The 16,869-nt window shown below is 41.5% G+C and overlaps 1 protein-coding gene across 4 annotated transcripts in view; it reads left to right on the top strand.

The window, feature by feature from the left end:
• Window positions 1–16,869, top strand: part of VPS54 (VPS54, GARP complex subunit) — a 68,538-nt gene that overhangs the window by 5,437 nt on the left and 46,232 nt on the right. For 2 of the 4 annotated variants that reach the window (XR_003091873.1, XM_014525922.2), the window contains exons 3-5: window positions 11,274–11,435; window positions 12,349–12,590; window positions 14,853–14,931. The exons of 1 other annotated variant lie outside the window; for it this stretch is intronic. Coding sequence is in view for 1 of the 3 variants with exons in the window: in XM_014525922.2 (XP_014381408.1) it covers window positions 11,300–11,435; window positions 12,349–12,590; window positions 14,853–14,931 (457 nt within the window). In the remaining 2 variants the exon portion in view is untranslated. The remainder of the gene's footprint in view (window positions 1–11,273; window positions 11,436–12,348; window positions 12,591–14,852; window positions 14,932–16,869) is intronic. One more of the 4 variants, XM_025192331.1, reaches the window with a different exon arrangement.

Below are 16,869 nucleotides of genomic sequence, written 5' to 3'. Positions count from 1 at the left end.
CCCCCCCCCCCTCCCCCCCCCTGCCCTGCCGTGTGCCCGGGGGTGGTGGGGCTGGCCACATGCACCATGGCCTGTGCTGCTTCCTGTGCCTGGGCCAGGCAGGGTAGAGGGACCCTCCATGGGCTGGATACATTCCCTTGGTAGGCTGGATCTTGCCTGCTGGCTGTATTTTGCCCACCCTTGAGTTAAGCTGAAAAAATAAGAGGGTGCCAACAGACATGGGTTAAAAAATAAACATGCTTTATTGCTTTAGTGGAGGAGGAATCGAGTCAGTTTGACGCAGCTCACCCAACATTTGTGTAGCTCATATGGTTCAATAGGACTTTTTGGCTCTTTTATCTAATAGCCCTTCAGCCCAAACAATTGCCCACTCCAGCACCTTCTTATTTTTTTGGCTTAACTCAGTAGCTGATTCAATCAGCTATTAGATAAAATCACCAAAAAGCCCCAGTGAAAAGCCCCAGTGAAGCGCGCAAGCTATACAGACCCTCAGCAAGCTGGGTCAAACTGATGTGATTTCTCTTCTGGCCATGCACTGAGCTCTGCACTGGGGCATGCTGAGCTGAAAGTAAAGCGCTGTTTTGTTTTGTTTTGTTTTTTCCATGTCTGTAGGCACCCAGCGTGTTTTATAATCAGCTGAAGTTTGGGTGATACAGGTGAATGACAAGCCAGAAGCTTTGCAATGAGAGCAGAGTTTGGTCTACTGTCAGGCCTTTGGCAAGTCATTTTACTTTTCTGTGACTCGGTTTCCCCATCTGTAAAGTTGGGGTGATGATAGTGACCTTCATAAAGCATTTAAAGACCTATTAGTGAAAGATGCTGCATAAGATGTAGGTATTATTTTTTTAATTAAGTCATTTGACTGTTGGTAGTCCTCCAGTGCGTCCATTCAGCTCTCAGCTTGTCTGCCTAGAACAGTGATTTTTCACCCAGCATTCCACAGCACCCTTTCAAAGATGCTGTGCAGTGCCACAGAATGTTAGCACTGTTAGGTGTGCAAATATGATTCACAAGATAAACCCAGAGATTTAAATGTGAATCCATAGTGTTCTAACCCATTGTGGTCTATTTGAGTTTTTTGCAACAAAGAAGTTGCTCTTTTATTTTTCCATTGATTAACAAATGAATGACAACTAATAGCTGGCATATTCTAAGGGGTGCCTTGAGGCTAAAAAAACAGGTTGAGGATCCTTGGCCTGAAATACTGGATGTGTTCTCATGTAATCACTGTGAAAGAATCCTAGAATGGCTCAGCTTACTGCAGCACAAAGAATTATGGGATATACCCCAAGAGCCCTCACAAGACACATGAGTGAGGGCAACACATGTGGGGACTCAATAACTTGAGTTTGGCTTTACATTGTGGCTTTTAACATTCAAGTTTAACATTGCGTAGGAGCTTGAAACTTAGGTCAATATTAAGAAAAGGGATGAACAGAAATGTTAAAAACCTGTTAGCAGAAGAAGTAAGATTGCAATTTAGAGGGTTGGTGATGGGCAGGCTGACACACACCTCAACTCACAAAGCTTGGGAGCATGGTAAGTGCACTTGTAGTGCCATAACTTGTAGATGGGTGTTCATGGGGACCTCTCTGGTCATCCCCTTGCCAGATCTTCAGCATCTTACCCTGGGCCCAGGACATAACAGCTGTTCACAGAAATCTTCATGACCATTTTAACATTGACTGAATAATCTATTTTTCCCCAATCTCATTTTCTGAAACAGCTATTTGCTGATGTTTAAAAAAAAGGGGGTGGGGAGGGTGAGGGAAGGGAGAGAAATTTGTTCCGGGGTGCAGGACAGACATGGACAGTTTCAGCCAGAGAATTACTTTGTTGGTTATTTCTAACTGAAAACAAAAGTAATAGTAGGAAGTGTGATGCAGCCTTAACTGGAGGTGCTGCTACATACTCTGCCTATGATAGTTTTCTTATTGTGATTTTAGAAATGCATGTTAAATTTAAAAGTAAATGTATAATAATGGAGTGACAAATTTAGGCAGAAGACAGTGACAGATTTAGACTTTGAATGGCCTGAAGACTAAACTGTGGCAGGGCACTGGATATGCCTGCCAGTTTCAGAGGTCAGGCAGCCTGCTGAGCCACCAGCAGGTGGGGGTCAGGACTAATTGAGGAGCCAGCTGACCCAGGGGGCCGGCAGGTGAGGCTAGGCCTGATCAGGGGAGTCACTTGATTGGAAGAGGGCTGGGTTTAGATAGGGTTGTAAGCCCAGACCCTGAGAGCAGGGCTGGCAGTAACACCTTGGGAGCTGATGTAGGAACATCACCCAAAAGAAAGGCTGCTGCTCCTGAATGCCAGCAAGCAGAAAAGCATCTGGAGGTTTGGGTAAGAACTAAGGGGAAGGAGGAGGTCCCTGGGGGGGCCAGTGTGGGGTCCAGAGCTCTGAGAAGGAGGCTGAGTGCCTGGGGCCTGTTGAGAGACCAGATGAGTCCAGAGGGAGGGGCTGAGTGCTCAGGGGCCTAGTGAGAGGCCAGGTGAGCCATGGGAGAGGGGCTGAGAGTCTGTGGGTCTATTGAGGGGCCAGGTGAGCCCTGAGAGAGGAGCCGAATGTTTGGGAGACCTAGTGGAGGGTCTGGGTGAATCCAGTGAGTGGGGCAGAGTACAGGGGCCTTTGAGAGGTCTGGGTGAGCAGAGAAGCAAGGGGCTGCATTAGGGAAGACCTATGGAGGCTCTGGGTGAGCCCAGAGAGAAGCAGCGATCTACAGAGAGACCCAAGAGTGTGGACCCACAGAGACAAGAGGGCTGACAGCTAGAGGACTGACCCTGGGAATCTCAACCACCATGTGCAGGGCCAGGGCCCAGGAGGGGCCAAAGGGTGAAATAGACCATGGCAGAGACTGCCAGAGCTGGGAGAGCTTGGAGTTCTCAACCAGCCTGAGGCAGGGTTGGGGCCTATGAGAGGCCAAAGGTCCTTGTGTGGTCACAGCTGAAAGGAAGGGGTCAAGGGGATTGCAGCCTGAGATGAAGTTGGCTTGTACTAGGCCATTTGATATGGCTTCAGAGGCCCAGCAAGGGGCCAGGGAATAGCGTGTAGGACCAGATGTGTCCAGGGACCTGGATAGTGAGGCCCAGTGAGCATAGTGGGGCCAGAAGAGTCCAGTGGCCCAGCGAGGGTCCAGGAATGGAGTGCAGGACCAGATGGGTTTAAGGGCCTATATAGTGAGGCCTAGTGAGGGGCCTGAGGCATATAGCGTGGCTCAGGGAGTATAGTGGGACCAGAATTGTCCAGCAGCTCAGCAAGGGGCCAGGAATAGAGCACAGGACCGGATGCATCCAAAGGCCTGGAGAGAGGCCAGGAGAGTGGAGAACTAAAAGGGTCCAAGACGAGGGACCAAAAGGAGCTGGCAGCCCAGAGAGGGGCCGGGAGATAGACCGAGGGACCTGATAGCCCAGGGAGTGGTTGTGTGAGACTGAGAGGTCTGAGGGCCCAGAGATCGATTGGAGGAGAGACTGAGGTGTCTGGCAACCTGAGCGGGGCTTAGAGGGAGACCAAGTGGTCTGGCAGCCCAGGAAAGGGCTGTGTGAAGAAACTGGGAGATCTGAAGGCCTGACGTGGGGCTGAGAGAGGCCAGGAGGCCCAGTGGGGGGTTATATCAGTAATTGGTTAACATCTGTAAGGATGCCATCTGTGGGGCATGGGGCTTGGTATAGGGAAGGTACAGAGCCATGCAATTGGCCCATAAGGCCAGGACCACAATCTGGGTGGTCACTGTAATAAGACCAGGGCAGCCTCCCACACTGTATATCAACTAACATCAAGGTGTGGCAGGAGAGAACTGGGCAGACTGCCCACAGAGCCGGGTATTTAAAAACAAAAAAATAATGGGTACCCCGTGGCATAAACATGCTAGTCTAGTGATAAATAGGGGTCCATCAATGAGGTCCAAGGACAGCATCCTAGTGAGAAATCTGTGATGTTAGCTAGAAGAAAGAAGAGGATGGGATTTCTTCCTGGGTGTCATCTTTGTTTTTGTTTCTGGCTATCATGCACCCAAACTAACTTTTATTTGCTACTCCCAGTCCCCCACCCCAACCTCATACTTTCCTAGGTTTCAAGAGAGAATGTAAGAGGGTGCTCTTTTTCTCTTCTCCCCATCTAATTCTTCCCATCTGCTTCAAAGAGAAGGGAGGGCCCGTTTTTCTTTCCTCCTGCTTTTATTCCCTTATGAAGATCTCCAGTACCAGCTGTTTCACTTGTGACCTTTAGTAAACTGTACTCCTGGCAAGAACTTGACATAATTTTTTACAGTTCTACTGTGGTCCACTAGACTTTGGATAATATTTTGATACTGATCAGAGGATACTGTTGATGTCACCATATTGCTGCTTGACAAAGCTGTAAGTACCAACAGGGAACCTGTTTCTCTTCACTCAGGAAGACAACACTAAATCAGTTTACACTGTTTCATGTTTGGAAACTTCTCTTCTCTGTGTGATGAAAAGGTTGCAAAATGTTTTTGTTTTTTAAAAACAAAACATTCAATCCTTGTTGAGTAGATTCTCCATGCCCATTGTATACTATCTTAGACATGCTGAAGATCTAACTTCTACCCTCTAATTTTGACTTCAGTGAAGTACAGGTTCTTAGAGTTAACTGGAAAGTAAAGCTTTCTTATAAACTTCAAGTGCTTGTCTCTGTCCCTCCACATGCATCTGTCTGAATTCTACAACTTGTTTGCACTATAAGACCCAGTTCAGTGAATTCTGGTTATCTTTCACGGTTGGAAAGACAGGCCAGAATTCTGCTTTTCTTTTATGAGATTATTGCAGTTGCATGGGATAATAGCCCATTTTTATGAAGGTCTGTATAAGAACATAATCCTGTTATTTAAAAAATAATTTGAAAGTAAATGAAAGTGAAAACCTTTGTTTAAGGACACCAATTTTAAAGGTATGCTAAATTACATCTACATAAACTTGTCATTTTCCTCATTATTATGGCTACCTTTTAAAAAAATTTAAAAAAACAACATTTTTTCTACTATATCACTCTAAGAACATTCAAGTTCCTTAGCAACCTCTCCTCCCTAAGCTAATAGAGTTTGAGAAAAATGGATTCCATGTATTGAAGTGGTAGATAAGAGTGCTGATAATCCTCAGGGTAAATTTTTATTCCCTGACTGCCTCTTTTTACTAGTATGCATAGTTCTTCTAAAATTTTGTCCGGCTTAAATTTAGTTGTACACATTGCCAGCTGCAAATGGTGGCTGCCCTTTTTATTTTTAGGAATAATAGAGTTAATGTAACCCAGTTCTTAACTGCAGAACATCTAAAATATTAATGTCATTAACTTGTATGCTTGCATCTAGTTATTGCAGCTTGTATGCTCATGTAAGCAGGAGGCTCAGGAGCTTGGGCATTTTAAAGTTTTGATCACACAACTTGATGGACTGGAATGAGCTGAAATATTTTGGCAGCCATCCACTCTATTAGTTTGCTTGCTTTTGTTTCATGTTAACTTTACATTTCATTTTTCATTAGATTTGAATTGAAGGATATATGCAGCACATTGCATATTTCAAGAAATTGCTGATTCTGAAGAATGCTGTAGTCATTTGTTTATAAAGTGTTTAGTATTGTAGTACAAGACAGGCTTTTGTGGCAAATTACTAAAACAGCTCAGCTTTTAGGGGTCAGTTATATTAAGTGCTAGTAAGGATTCTCATGTGTAAGCTGACTGGTCACATTTTCTTTTGTAACTTGGAAGAAATTCATGGAAACGCATTTAATTTTTCTTAATTCCTTATGTTTGGCTAATTTTCACATAGGACTGCAGTTTGTACCCTGTCTGTTTTTACTGCTTAGGTAGGTTTGTGCCTTTATACGTGGCAGCTCGTTGAAGTTAATTATCCACAAGGTCCCAACTTATGACTCTACCAGAATAGCTGTTAACTATGAATAATTTAGTACAGCATCATATTACAGGCCATTTAGAAGGCTGCTGCTGCCTGTGATTCTTTACTTCTTGCTGAAATCAACTCAGTGGTATGAAAGTTCTTTGCCACACTTGTATTTTTCCTGTGTCCATTTTACTGTAAAATTGTATACATGTACAAAGCTGCTTTGAATATTTAATGGTGATTTAAGAGTAAAAAATAGCCTTTATAAGAAGTCAAAATAGCTTGTTTTTAAAAATAAACTAAAAAAATCTTGAACTTTAAATGTAGTTAGCATTTAGTCCACGGAGGTTCAGGTAACTGAACTTTAAATTTTAGGCAATATTTTAGGAGACAATAGTTTGTTAACAGAAATGAGGGAAACAATCAATGGCTCAACCAAAGGTATAATTTCAAGAGAAAAATTTTCAGGGCATATATACACTTTGAAGAAGTATCTTGGCAAACGCACAACGTTACCATGAATACACGAAGTATACATTTATGTAATGTGATTTTTTTTTTTTTTTTTTTTTTTAAAGCAGAAACAGCTAATATGGACCTTTGGAACATCTCTGATTGCTGGAGCCCTAAATACTCAATGCTTTGCCTGTGTCTTCAGGAGACCTGAAAATTCTCTTTTACCATGATTTTTATGTTTATGATTTCTAAGTTTTATAGGAAAGGATTCAAAAAGTCCCATTCTTTGAACTAATCTTGTTTAGTGATAAGATCCTAACAGTAATAAATGCAAGTGAGGAATGTGACAAAGGAAAAACAAGCATAACAGAGCACTAAAATGCTGTGGTAATTACTCAAGAAGACAATAGGAAGAGAGAAAAGAAATCAACAGATAAAAACCTTAAAATGAAGTCATTCTGAGGTGTTATACTTGGAAGAAGTTCTTTAAATTCTGGAGACAAGGTTCTTTGGGTAGATGTGATGTCTTTTATTAGACCAGCTAAATAGTTGGAAAAAATGTTCTTTGCAAGTTTGTAGGTACAAGCACACTTCTGGTATATAGAGCATTTGTACACATATTTGCACTGCAGCACCAGGCACTTCTAAAAGCACCCAGTGCTGCAGCAAATGCATTTGTATAAACAGCAAAATGCATGTCAGCGCTGAGAAAATGGCAGCATGCTTTTGAACTAAAACTCATTGAAGGTGTTTTAGTTCAAAAGTGCACCGCCATCATTTTCTCTGCAGACTCGCATTTTGCCACTTATACAACTGCACACAATGAGGTGCCATGCGCATCAGCTCCCGTGTGGAGCAGACTCAGTTAATCAAGCTGGATCTCTGTCGTGTCATAGTGTGAACAAGTACGTGTATAAATGTCCATAGAGACTAAATTATGGAGGAGTTTAATCTCACGCAATAATCTTATCGGTTTGCTGTATTTGCTATATTTGACTACTTCCACGTATTAAAAATAAGAAATGGAGTAGTGATTCTCAACCAAGGTGCTGTAAAATCCTGGGGTGTTGCTAGATCCTTTGAAGGGTGATGCAGGGTGTGATAATAAGATGAGTAGATAAGTGTAGGCTCAGAATTGTTTGCATGACCAATTCCTCATTCACACTGCCCAGCCCCTCTACAAGGAGGTAGTTACTGTATTATATAAATTAGTTTTTGAAATGGGGTGCCACTTAATTCACAGACATTGCGAAGGGGTGTTTTGAGGACTGGGAGGTTGAGAGCCACTGCAATAGATTAATACCCGCTTTCCATTTTTATAATATTTATGGACTAAAATTTAAGGAAGTGTCTATATTCAAACTTTTTTTTTTTTGGTATCTAAAGCTAACTAGATTTTCTTAAAAGAAACTTGTAAATGAGACAAAAACATGGGGCTTTGTTTCTTTTTTATGTAAAGGAGGCCTGACAGTTTTTATTTTAATGTTATATTTGCTCCTTGATATTTAGCTCTTGTGCTTTGTTTATTTCCTGTCTGGTAGTCTGTTCACATAACTGAACAAATAATGTTCAGTAGGGATGCGTAGGGATCTACTGAACTTGAGGAGGCAGGCAGCTTATTTGCGGGGAGATCACAGGGCTGGATGCCATTATCATGAGCTTGTCATGGCAGGGCCCCCATGCTTCTGGCCAAGGGGCCTTGCCAGTCCCTCCCGTCCTCTCCCCAAGGATTGGCAGATGGCCTGAAACTGCATCTTAAGCACCCTGATTAAGCCCGGGGGAGCCATTAATCCATGCGTTATTAAGCGTGGATTAATGGCTTCTCCAGACTTAATCAGGATAATTAAACCATGCTGTGAGCAGCCTGGGCTCTGTGGCTGTGGACAGGGGCCTCCCCAGAGCCTGGGTCTGGTCCAGCTGTGGCAGACAGCTGGGAAGCTTCAAGTGGCTGCCCCAGGGTCTGTGGAGCCCCAGATTGGCTTGTTGCTGGTGGCAGTGCAGCCCTAGCCCCTTCCCTGCCCTCCTCCCCAAGGCACATGTGCATGTGCTGCTGGCAGTGAGCTGGGGCTCCATGAACCTGGGTGTGGCCTTCCTGCCATGTGCTGCAAGCAGCGCCCCCTGCTGCCTCCGCAACCACCCCCACTCTAAGGGTGCAGGGCTTCCCGCTCTTTTCTCTGCTTACCAGTAAGTTGTTTCTTCCTAGCAAGCCTGCCAAAATCGTGGAGCCTGCAGTTTTTTGAGGAAAATACCTGATTTTGTGTTTTCTGCAAAAAGCATGAAATCACCATTTTGGTAGGTCCCTAATTATGAGACTTCAGCTATCAAAGCAGGTGAAACCTGATGAGTTAACAGGGGATTTCCCCCCCCACCATTTACTTAACTGTTTTGTTTGGAATTAAACAGATGTTACAATAAACTAGGGAAATACTTAGGAAAATATTTATTAAAGGTTAACTAGTTAACTGAGGGCTGTGAAAGACAAAATACACACTGAGACTTTGAACCAAAAAGAAAGAGGATTTGACAATCCTCATATGTCTAACATTTTGGGGGAAGGTATTTATAGGGGTACAGAGAGAGGCATCAGATAATCAGGCCTTTTCCATCCTTTGATAAGAACCCAAACCTGTTTTCAGCTCTTTTGTAGGTCACCTTTAAAACTAATGGCACAAGCACATTTCTCTCTCTGTCTTACAGCATCTTATATGGCTCACACAACAAAATATCCTTCAGAGACATAATGATGAGTCTGTTAAATACTTTATAGATTGATTTATTTTAAAAACTCTATGCATTTCATATTCAGGAACAACATATTTTATTACCATATTTAACCAAATTCAAGATGCCTCCCCCAAATAATTAGATTCTCTGCATGGAAAATGTATGTATCTGTTATAATTTTCCATGTATAGAATCTAATTATTGGAGGGTCATCTTAAATTCAGCCAGGGTTCCTCCTGTCTCCCTCCCATCTCTAACCCACCCCCCATCTTGAAAGCAGAGGGACTTGGGAGAGGGAAGAGGAGGAGAAAGGGAACCATTCTACACACAGAGGCTCTAGGACTGCAGAAGAAGATGGGGAAAAATGGGAGAGGAGAAGGCAAGATGTGGAGACAGATGACAAAACATGAATTGTGTACATGTGCAGAGAAATAGTTTTAAAAATATCCTATGAAGGTATTTTTCAAATGAGATGTGAGAGATGGCACAGCTTTGCTTTCCTGTGTCTTTGATTTTTGTTCTTCCAGTAAGAAAATAGTTAAAATTATTCTATTAGACATACAGTATTCCAAGGGCTGAGGGAATTCCACAGTCCCACAGCTTTTATTGCAGAATTTTCCTTAGTCAGATTTTTAAAATGTTAGCAACTATGGTGAATGGATCATAAGGAAAGGGACTTTGATAATAGAGGGCGTCTATACACGTGGTCCGGGGAGGGGGGGCATTTTAATTAGAGCAGCTCTCAGAGTCACTCTAATTAAAGCCCCCACAGTTTTGCATGTATTCAGCATCCCATGCTTCAAAATGGCAGCAGGGGCACTTTAATTAAAGCTAGTTCAAGTTAGCTAAAGTGCCTCTGCCGCCATTTTTATTTAACCCCTCAGCCACCATTTTGAAAAGCAGGAATGCTGAATACACATGACATGGAGGCTGCTGGAGCGTACTAATTAGCACACTCCAACAGACTTGCAGCAGACTCGATTAATTGCATTTCCTCCAATACGTGCTCCAATCTCCCTCCTTCTCCTCCCCCTAGCCCCAAGCAGCCCCTTGCGGGCTGGAACTATGCCAGCCTGCAAGGGGAACCTGCCATTCAGTGCTTTTTTTTCTGTGATTTTCATCATAATTGGTCAACACTGTCGAGCGTCTGCAACCCCATGTTTTATCGTTGTGACCCCAAATGGGATCACAACTCCAAGTTAGGAAACCACTGGCCTAGAGTCTTTTGGGGCCAGTGACCTAGCATCCTAGTAAAGGGGCTGGCTGGAAGGAGAGCACTCCTTTATTAATCCCCTCCCCCCCTGAATCTCTTCCTCATACACATGCATGCACACACACATGCATGCATACACTTTATATGTAGTTCACTTGCCATTCCATAAGGACGATACTGAATTTTATATATTTGGTGGAGGTTACTATAAACAAAATTTGTACTTTGTATGTTTAAAAGTACCAGAAATGTTTGGGACATTCACACCAAGATAGTCTGTAAAAAAACAGATTTCCAATGTGTTCACTGCAAAAGGATTCTGCTATCCTGGGAGATGACAGAATTATCTATCCAGTGCGTGCATCTCAGGAGAAATGATTCAAACCATTGTTCGTGTTTTGTACATGATACACTTAAATACATTTTTCAACCCTCATTGCCAGCCAGGGATATAAAATACAAGAAGCATCAGATTGTACTTATAGATCATGGTGGACAGAATACTTTGCTGGTGTAACTCCATTGAAATCACTGACATTAAATCAACAAGGAATTTAGCCTTGGATCAGTGCACATGAAGTTTCTTATGTGTGACCCACTGTCATGGTTTTATGTACTTGTATGATATTGCTTCTCTTGATGGGTAAAATAAAGTTCTCCTTTACTGGTGTCTTCATGTTGCACACCCCACTTTCTACAACCGGGCAAGTTCTGAGAGGAAATATTTACGTGTCCTACTGCTTGCATAGTGATAGTAACAAATTTTAAAGTGCTTTGGAATTTTTGTCTGCAACATTTACACTCTATATATGTGGCTGCATGGTTAGACATAGGACATAATATTTCATTCTGCCTTTTATTTTTGTGCTTAAAATGGATCTGTCACTGGGAGAGACCTTTAAGTATTATTTAAAATTGTATTGATTTCTGTAGCTGGGTATTACAAAAATGGCATTGTTATGGCTTAGTTTGTAGTCAGAGCTGCATTAAAGGCTTGGTATTTACTGTTTCTTCTTTAGCTACTGTCAAGTGGTGATTTTATGCAATGGCATCAAGCCACAGTTCTTCACCAGTGCCTCAGTCAAACAGCATTGATGCATTCTTTAAAAAGGAAATGGATTCTGCTAAACGCTTTCAACCTGTGCAGTCACTGCCAGATGTGTGTCCCAAGGAACCTACAGGTGAGTTGGCTTATAGGTAACCCAAAACTGTTAAAATGACCAGATTAAAAAATGAGTCTGTAGTGATCAACCAGATTCTTTTGTTTTCTTACTAAGAAATCAGATTTTATTTTTCAGTAGGTAAAGTGAAATTCTGTTCACACACACCCCAGTCTCCCTTTGGAGCAAAGGAGAACCTTTGTTCTCTCCCTCAGTCCCTCATTTTTATATTTCTACCCTACATGTAAGGTCCTGCGTTACTGTAATCATTGTTACAATGTAGGAGTAGAGGATGGGATTTCTGTCGCAGCCTGTGAATGATCAGCATCAGTACTTCAGGCTGAGGCCTTCAAAGCCTTCCCTCCCCCTGGAGGTTAGTTTCACTGTTTCTATGACACTCCACAGTTCTCTTGGTCTGGGGAGCCAAGAGTCCAAGATCCACAACTATGGTGCCTCTCTCTCATAAGGCCACTTCTTGGTCAGAATCCTGAAGTTAAGGTGTGGGGTGGTGGGATAGAGTGGAAAAACAATTCCTTAAAATAATACGGAAGAATCCTGACTTCACTTGTAAGTTCTAAATTGGTGAGTGCAGTAGATCCGCAATTCAGTATATTAAAGATTTGTTGAATTTTTCAGAGCTTTGCCTCTTCAGTAGGAGCTGGTAAAATTGAATGTTGTATGAAGAAATAGAAAGAAAAATATACTTGTAACTACATATTCAAAATGCCTTGTGTAATCTGAACAAAGAAATGCAAGTTTGATAGATTGTCATGGAAATGGGTTGTATGCGTCTTTCCGTAAATAATTGTGATTATTTGCATTATGAACATTTTTTTTTAATTAGTGATCTGTATCAAGATTGATATTGTATTTATTAGGATAAATGTACATTCTAGTTTTCATTTTAATAGTCTTTTATATTTTGTACTCGCAGGTGATCCTAATAGTTTATGTGACAGCCCATCTCTAGTTGCAGATCAGCATCGATGGACTATTTTTCATTCCAAAGTAAACCTCCCAGCAGCGCTAAATGATCCTAGGTTAGCAAAAAGGGAATCTGATTTCTTTACAAAAACATGGGGACAGGACTTTGTGGACACAGAAGTCACGCCTTCATTCTACCTCCCACAGATTAACAAGGAACTTTTTGCACCATACCAACAGGACATCACTCAGGTAATGTACCAAAGTTAGGTACAAATAAGTATCAAGGGCTAAAAAGGGATTTGAGAGCCCCCTGTGTGTGACACCATAAATTAGTGATTCTGTTTGTTAACAGTTGCTTGTATTGTTCTGTAAAAACTGCCTGTCTGGTTCTCTGTTAGTTGACTCTCCTTTTAACATTGGCTTGGAGTTCCAGAAGTTCAGTGTTCTCAACATGAGAAGTATTGTCTAAATTTTCTCTTCTTACCATTTTACTGTTTTCCATTTGCATTTCAGTTCTGTACTCTTGTTTTAAATGTACAAACCTTACACTTCCTGTTCTTTCAGTTGATTGAAAATGTAACTTAACAACTTATTCAGTTTTTGGCCTTTTCAGTGCAATATAAAATCTTCCAATACCCTGGTGGTATCTAAAACGAGACAAAAATCTTGCTAACCACTTCTTTAAAACATTCTACATACAAAACATTTACATTTGGAATAATGAAACAGGACAGTTTCTGTCATGTCAGGAAACTCAGATCTGCAACAAGAGCTTCTACATCTCTTTCAAATATATGAGTTCGTACACTTGCTTTTTTCTTTTGACCTAAAAGAAGATTGGGAGATGTCCTCATATTTTCTGCATCCCTAGTTGGAGCTTTCTTTCTTTGGGTTGCTATTGAATGAATTCTCTTTAAGGACACAATCTTAAATGTTTCCTGCTAACTCTATAGTGCTTAGTCTTGTGAATAGATGCATTGAAATCAATAGTACTGCTCCCGAGAGTGAGCAGTTGTGCTTTTCTGCATTTGTGGTATTAGGTCTGAAAGTGGAAACTTTTAGGTATTATACAGTTGCTTCTGTTTAATTTACATAGACATCTTATGTGAATTATGATGCATACTTATTGTTGTATTATTTTTTTAGCTTTTCTAGAAATGTGTGTCTGGTCAGAAGTGGAAAATCTGAAAAGTTATGAGAGAGACACTGAAGTAGACTATCTATGTTATTATTTGTGTAACAGTAGCATTTATGAGCACTTGTCATAGGCTTGGATCTGATTGTCCTAAGTATTGTATGACTGTAGAGCAAACTAGATAAGTTTGGTTAAAGAGCCATTAACAGATGTTTGTGTTCTGTGTTGGGTCACTTTAAGTACATGTGCTGGAAGTTCAAGAAAGGGTAAGATGTTCTGGATCCAAATGGTAAAAATATGCAGGATGGAACTTTTTTTAGGATTACATGTTTGCATATCTGATATTAACATATTAAAAGAATCCTTGCAATAAAATCATTGTAGAACAATGTATTGCTTATGGAAGGAAACAAGAAGTTGTTTCCTTCCATAACCAATGTATTGCTTATTTTGGAGGGAGTGACATGATTTGCTCATGAAAGAATCTCTAATGGATTGTGTAGCTACAGTTTTCCATGGAAAAATAGTTTCTGGTTTAAAGAACTGGAACTGCTGGTTAAACCATTTAGGCAAAAAATAAAACTTAGCTGAACTAAACGGGGTGTAAGTTTACACCATTATGTTTATAAGTAAGGTGGGGAAGTAACTTTTACACATTTTTTATACTTTTTGAGGGAGAGGTCAGTAAAAGGGTGTTTTATACTCTTAGTGCAGGTTAATTTACTGATTGAACAATAAATAAATAAATAAAGGTTTTGAATGTATCATTACAATCCAAGCAGATTGTACAATACAAGCAGATTTAGACTAGACATTAGGAAGAACTTCTTCACAGTTAGAGTGGCCAAGGTCTGGAATGGGCTCCCAAGGAAGGTGGTGTTCTCCCCTACCCTGGGGGTCTTCAAGAGGAGGTTGGATAGGCATCTAGTTGGGGTCATCTGAACCCAGCCCTCTTTCCTGCCTATGCAGGGGGTCGGACTCGATGATCTATTGAGGTCCCTTCCGACCCTAACATCTATGAATCCAGTATGTAAGTAGTTTCAAGTTATAGGAAGGAATACTTAACTCATACAGCTTAAATAGTTTTATTGCCTTTCTCCATAATGTAACTTCAGTGAAGAAATACATGCAAGCCACAAACAAAAATAAAAGATACCAGCCTCCAGAATGGTCTTTGTCACTTTTACCTGCTCGGAAGTCACTTAAAGATTTTAAGAGTTGAAAAATAGCTGTGAAGTTCTCAAAATTTATTTGGTGTCATGCATTATCTTGCTTTGACAAGGTTCTGAATTATGTCTTCCAAAGGGGAAAAAAAAGAATTTCACTGTGTTGTTACAGCAGCAGAATATTTCTTTAATTTCTTGTCTCTTTTACAGAGAGAGAAGATTCATGAAAGATGCAAGAATATTTGTCCTCCTAAAGATACTTTTGACAGGACTCTCTTACATATTCATGGTATAATTTCAGCCTTCTTTTATTTGTTAAAGTGTAATTTTTATTTCTCAAATGAATAATAAAATGTGCCAGTGATCTCTTGCAGTTTTTCATGGACTTGCAATGCAAAAATGCCTGATACCGGTTTTATGATGATGTTGATGATTGCAAATCCAGGCCTGGTTGGCTAGAGCTGTTCTTGATTATTAGTGTGACATTCATAACAATGTAGGTTGAAATTCTAGTCTGCCATTGAATTCTTCTTTGGTGTATATCCTTATTCACAGTTTATAGTTACATCAGTGACAATTTTTTTTAACTTCCTTAAAAATACAAAGCTAAATCATGCAATTGCACTGAGCTTCTAGTGGCTTCTTACTAGGGCTGTGAGAAATGGAACCATTTCATTTCGACTTCTGTTTCACCATTTTGAAGGGACAGTGTTTTGTTTTGTCGTTTCGTTTAGTTTCGAAGCACCGTTCTGTTTCATTTCATCAAAACTCTTTCGATATTTCACCCATAGGCTATAATGGGGAATCATGAAAATGCCTATAACTTTGTCGTTTCTTTCCTGATTTGGATGAAGATTGCAGTGATGGTAGCCTCTTCTGAGGGCATGAAGACTGCCAAGTTTCAAGGAAATAGGTGCAGGGGTTTCAGGGACCTCACCTCAAACTGCTAAAAGCAACACGTGTCATTTGCTGGCAGCCTCCTGTCATCCTGTGTGCAGATCTTGGAAGCCTGTACCCACAGGAGGAGTCCAGCAGCACTGGGAGGGCAGGTTGAGCTCCGTGGGGCTGGCGGAGCACTCCGAGTACAGCCCTTCCTCTCCCCACCTCCCGCCGCCGGGCTGCACTCCAAGTGGCTCCAGCAGCCCCATGGAGCTCATCCCGGCAGCGGCAGGCGGCAGGAGAGCCAGTGCTGGAGCTGCTGAGTGCTGCCCTGGTGAGCACAGCCTGGTGGCGGGAGGCTCCGCAGCCCCACGGAGCTGAGCCTGGTGGCAGGAGATGGGAAAGAGCCACTGGCCAAGGCTGCACTTGGAGGTGGGGCTGTGCTCCAAGCAGCTCCACCACTGGCTCTCCCGTCGCTGGGCTGAGCTCTGTGGGGCTGGTGGAGCCACTCAGAGTGTAGCCCTGGCTCTCCCTCGCCTCCTGCCACTGGGCTGCTTTAAACTCAAAATGTTTCAAAACTTTCAAAATGTTTTGAGTGCCCTCATTTAGTTTCAAAGCTGTTTCGAAGCCTTTTGTTTTGTTTCGATTGCGCTGTTTTGAACTTGAAACATGTCAAAACAGCTTCAAAATGAAACACCCTTTGAAATTTTGCACAGCCCTACTTCTTACATTCTTATCAGAGAAGAAAGTCTCTCTCTCTGGGGGATACAGAAGTGGAATGGTGGTCATGGCATCTCTAAGTATGCTACATTCAAAGATCATTGTTATTAAAGTCTGATCTGCTTGTGTGGTGGTTTTAATGGTGTCTACATCTGCGTCCCTTAACACATCTAGGCTTTATATTGAATCACCCCAGCTATCTGAAATTCGAAATTGTAAGTGAAATTGCCAAAAGAGACAAGCAGAGAAAATGCAGTGGATAGCCTGAAGTTAATGTAGTGTTTTTAGACTTCACTTTTGATGAAGTGACTGTCAGAGTGGAGTGCTGTTTGGGAAAGGGGTTATACATATCTCTTATCCTTGGGGACTGTAAAACGATCCCTTGTTCTTTTGTACACCAGAGAATTTGTTTTGTCAGACTTTTTGATATCTCCCATGCAAAATGAACACCAGCTTTCTTATGGTTTGTTATCTCGTTCTGTTATTTCTGAATCGCAACTTGAGAGAACATGCTTGTTCTGGAGTTTAGCTTAATTCACTTCAATAGTATTTAGGCTTTTCTGTAAAAAAACAAACAAACAAAAAACCGAAAAACCAAAACAACAACAAAAAACAAACTAAAACTAAA

Source organism: Alligator sinensis, unplaced genomic scaffold (genome assembly GCF_000455745.1).
Source record: "Alligator sinensis unplaced genomic scaffold, ASM45574v1 scaffold219_1, whole genome shotgun sequence".
NCBI lineage: Eukaryota > Metazoa > Chordata > Crocodylia > Alligatoridae > Alligator > Alligator sinensis.
This window is presented reverse-complemented; position numbering and strand designations above follow the sequence as displayed.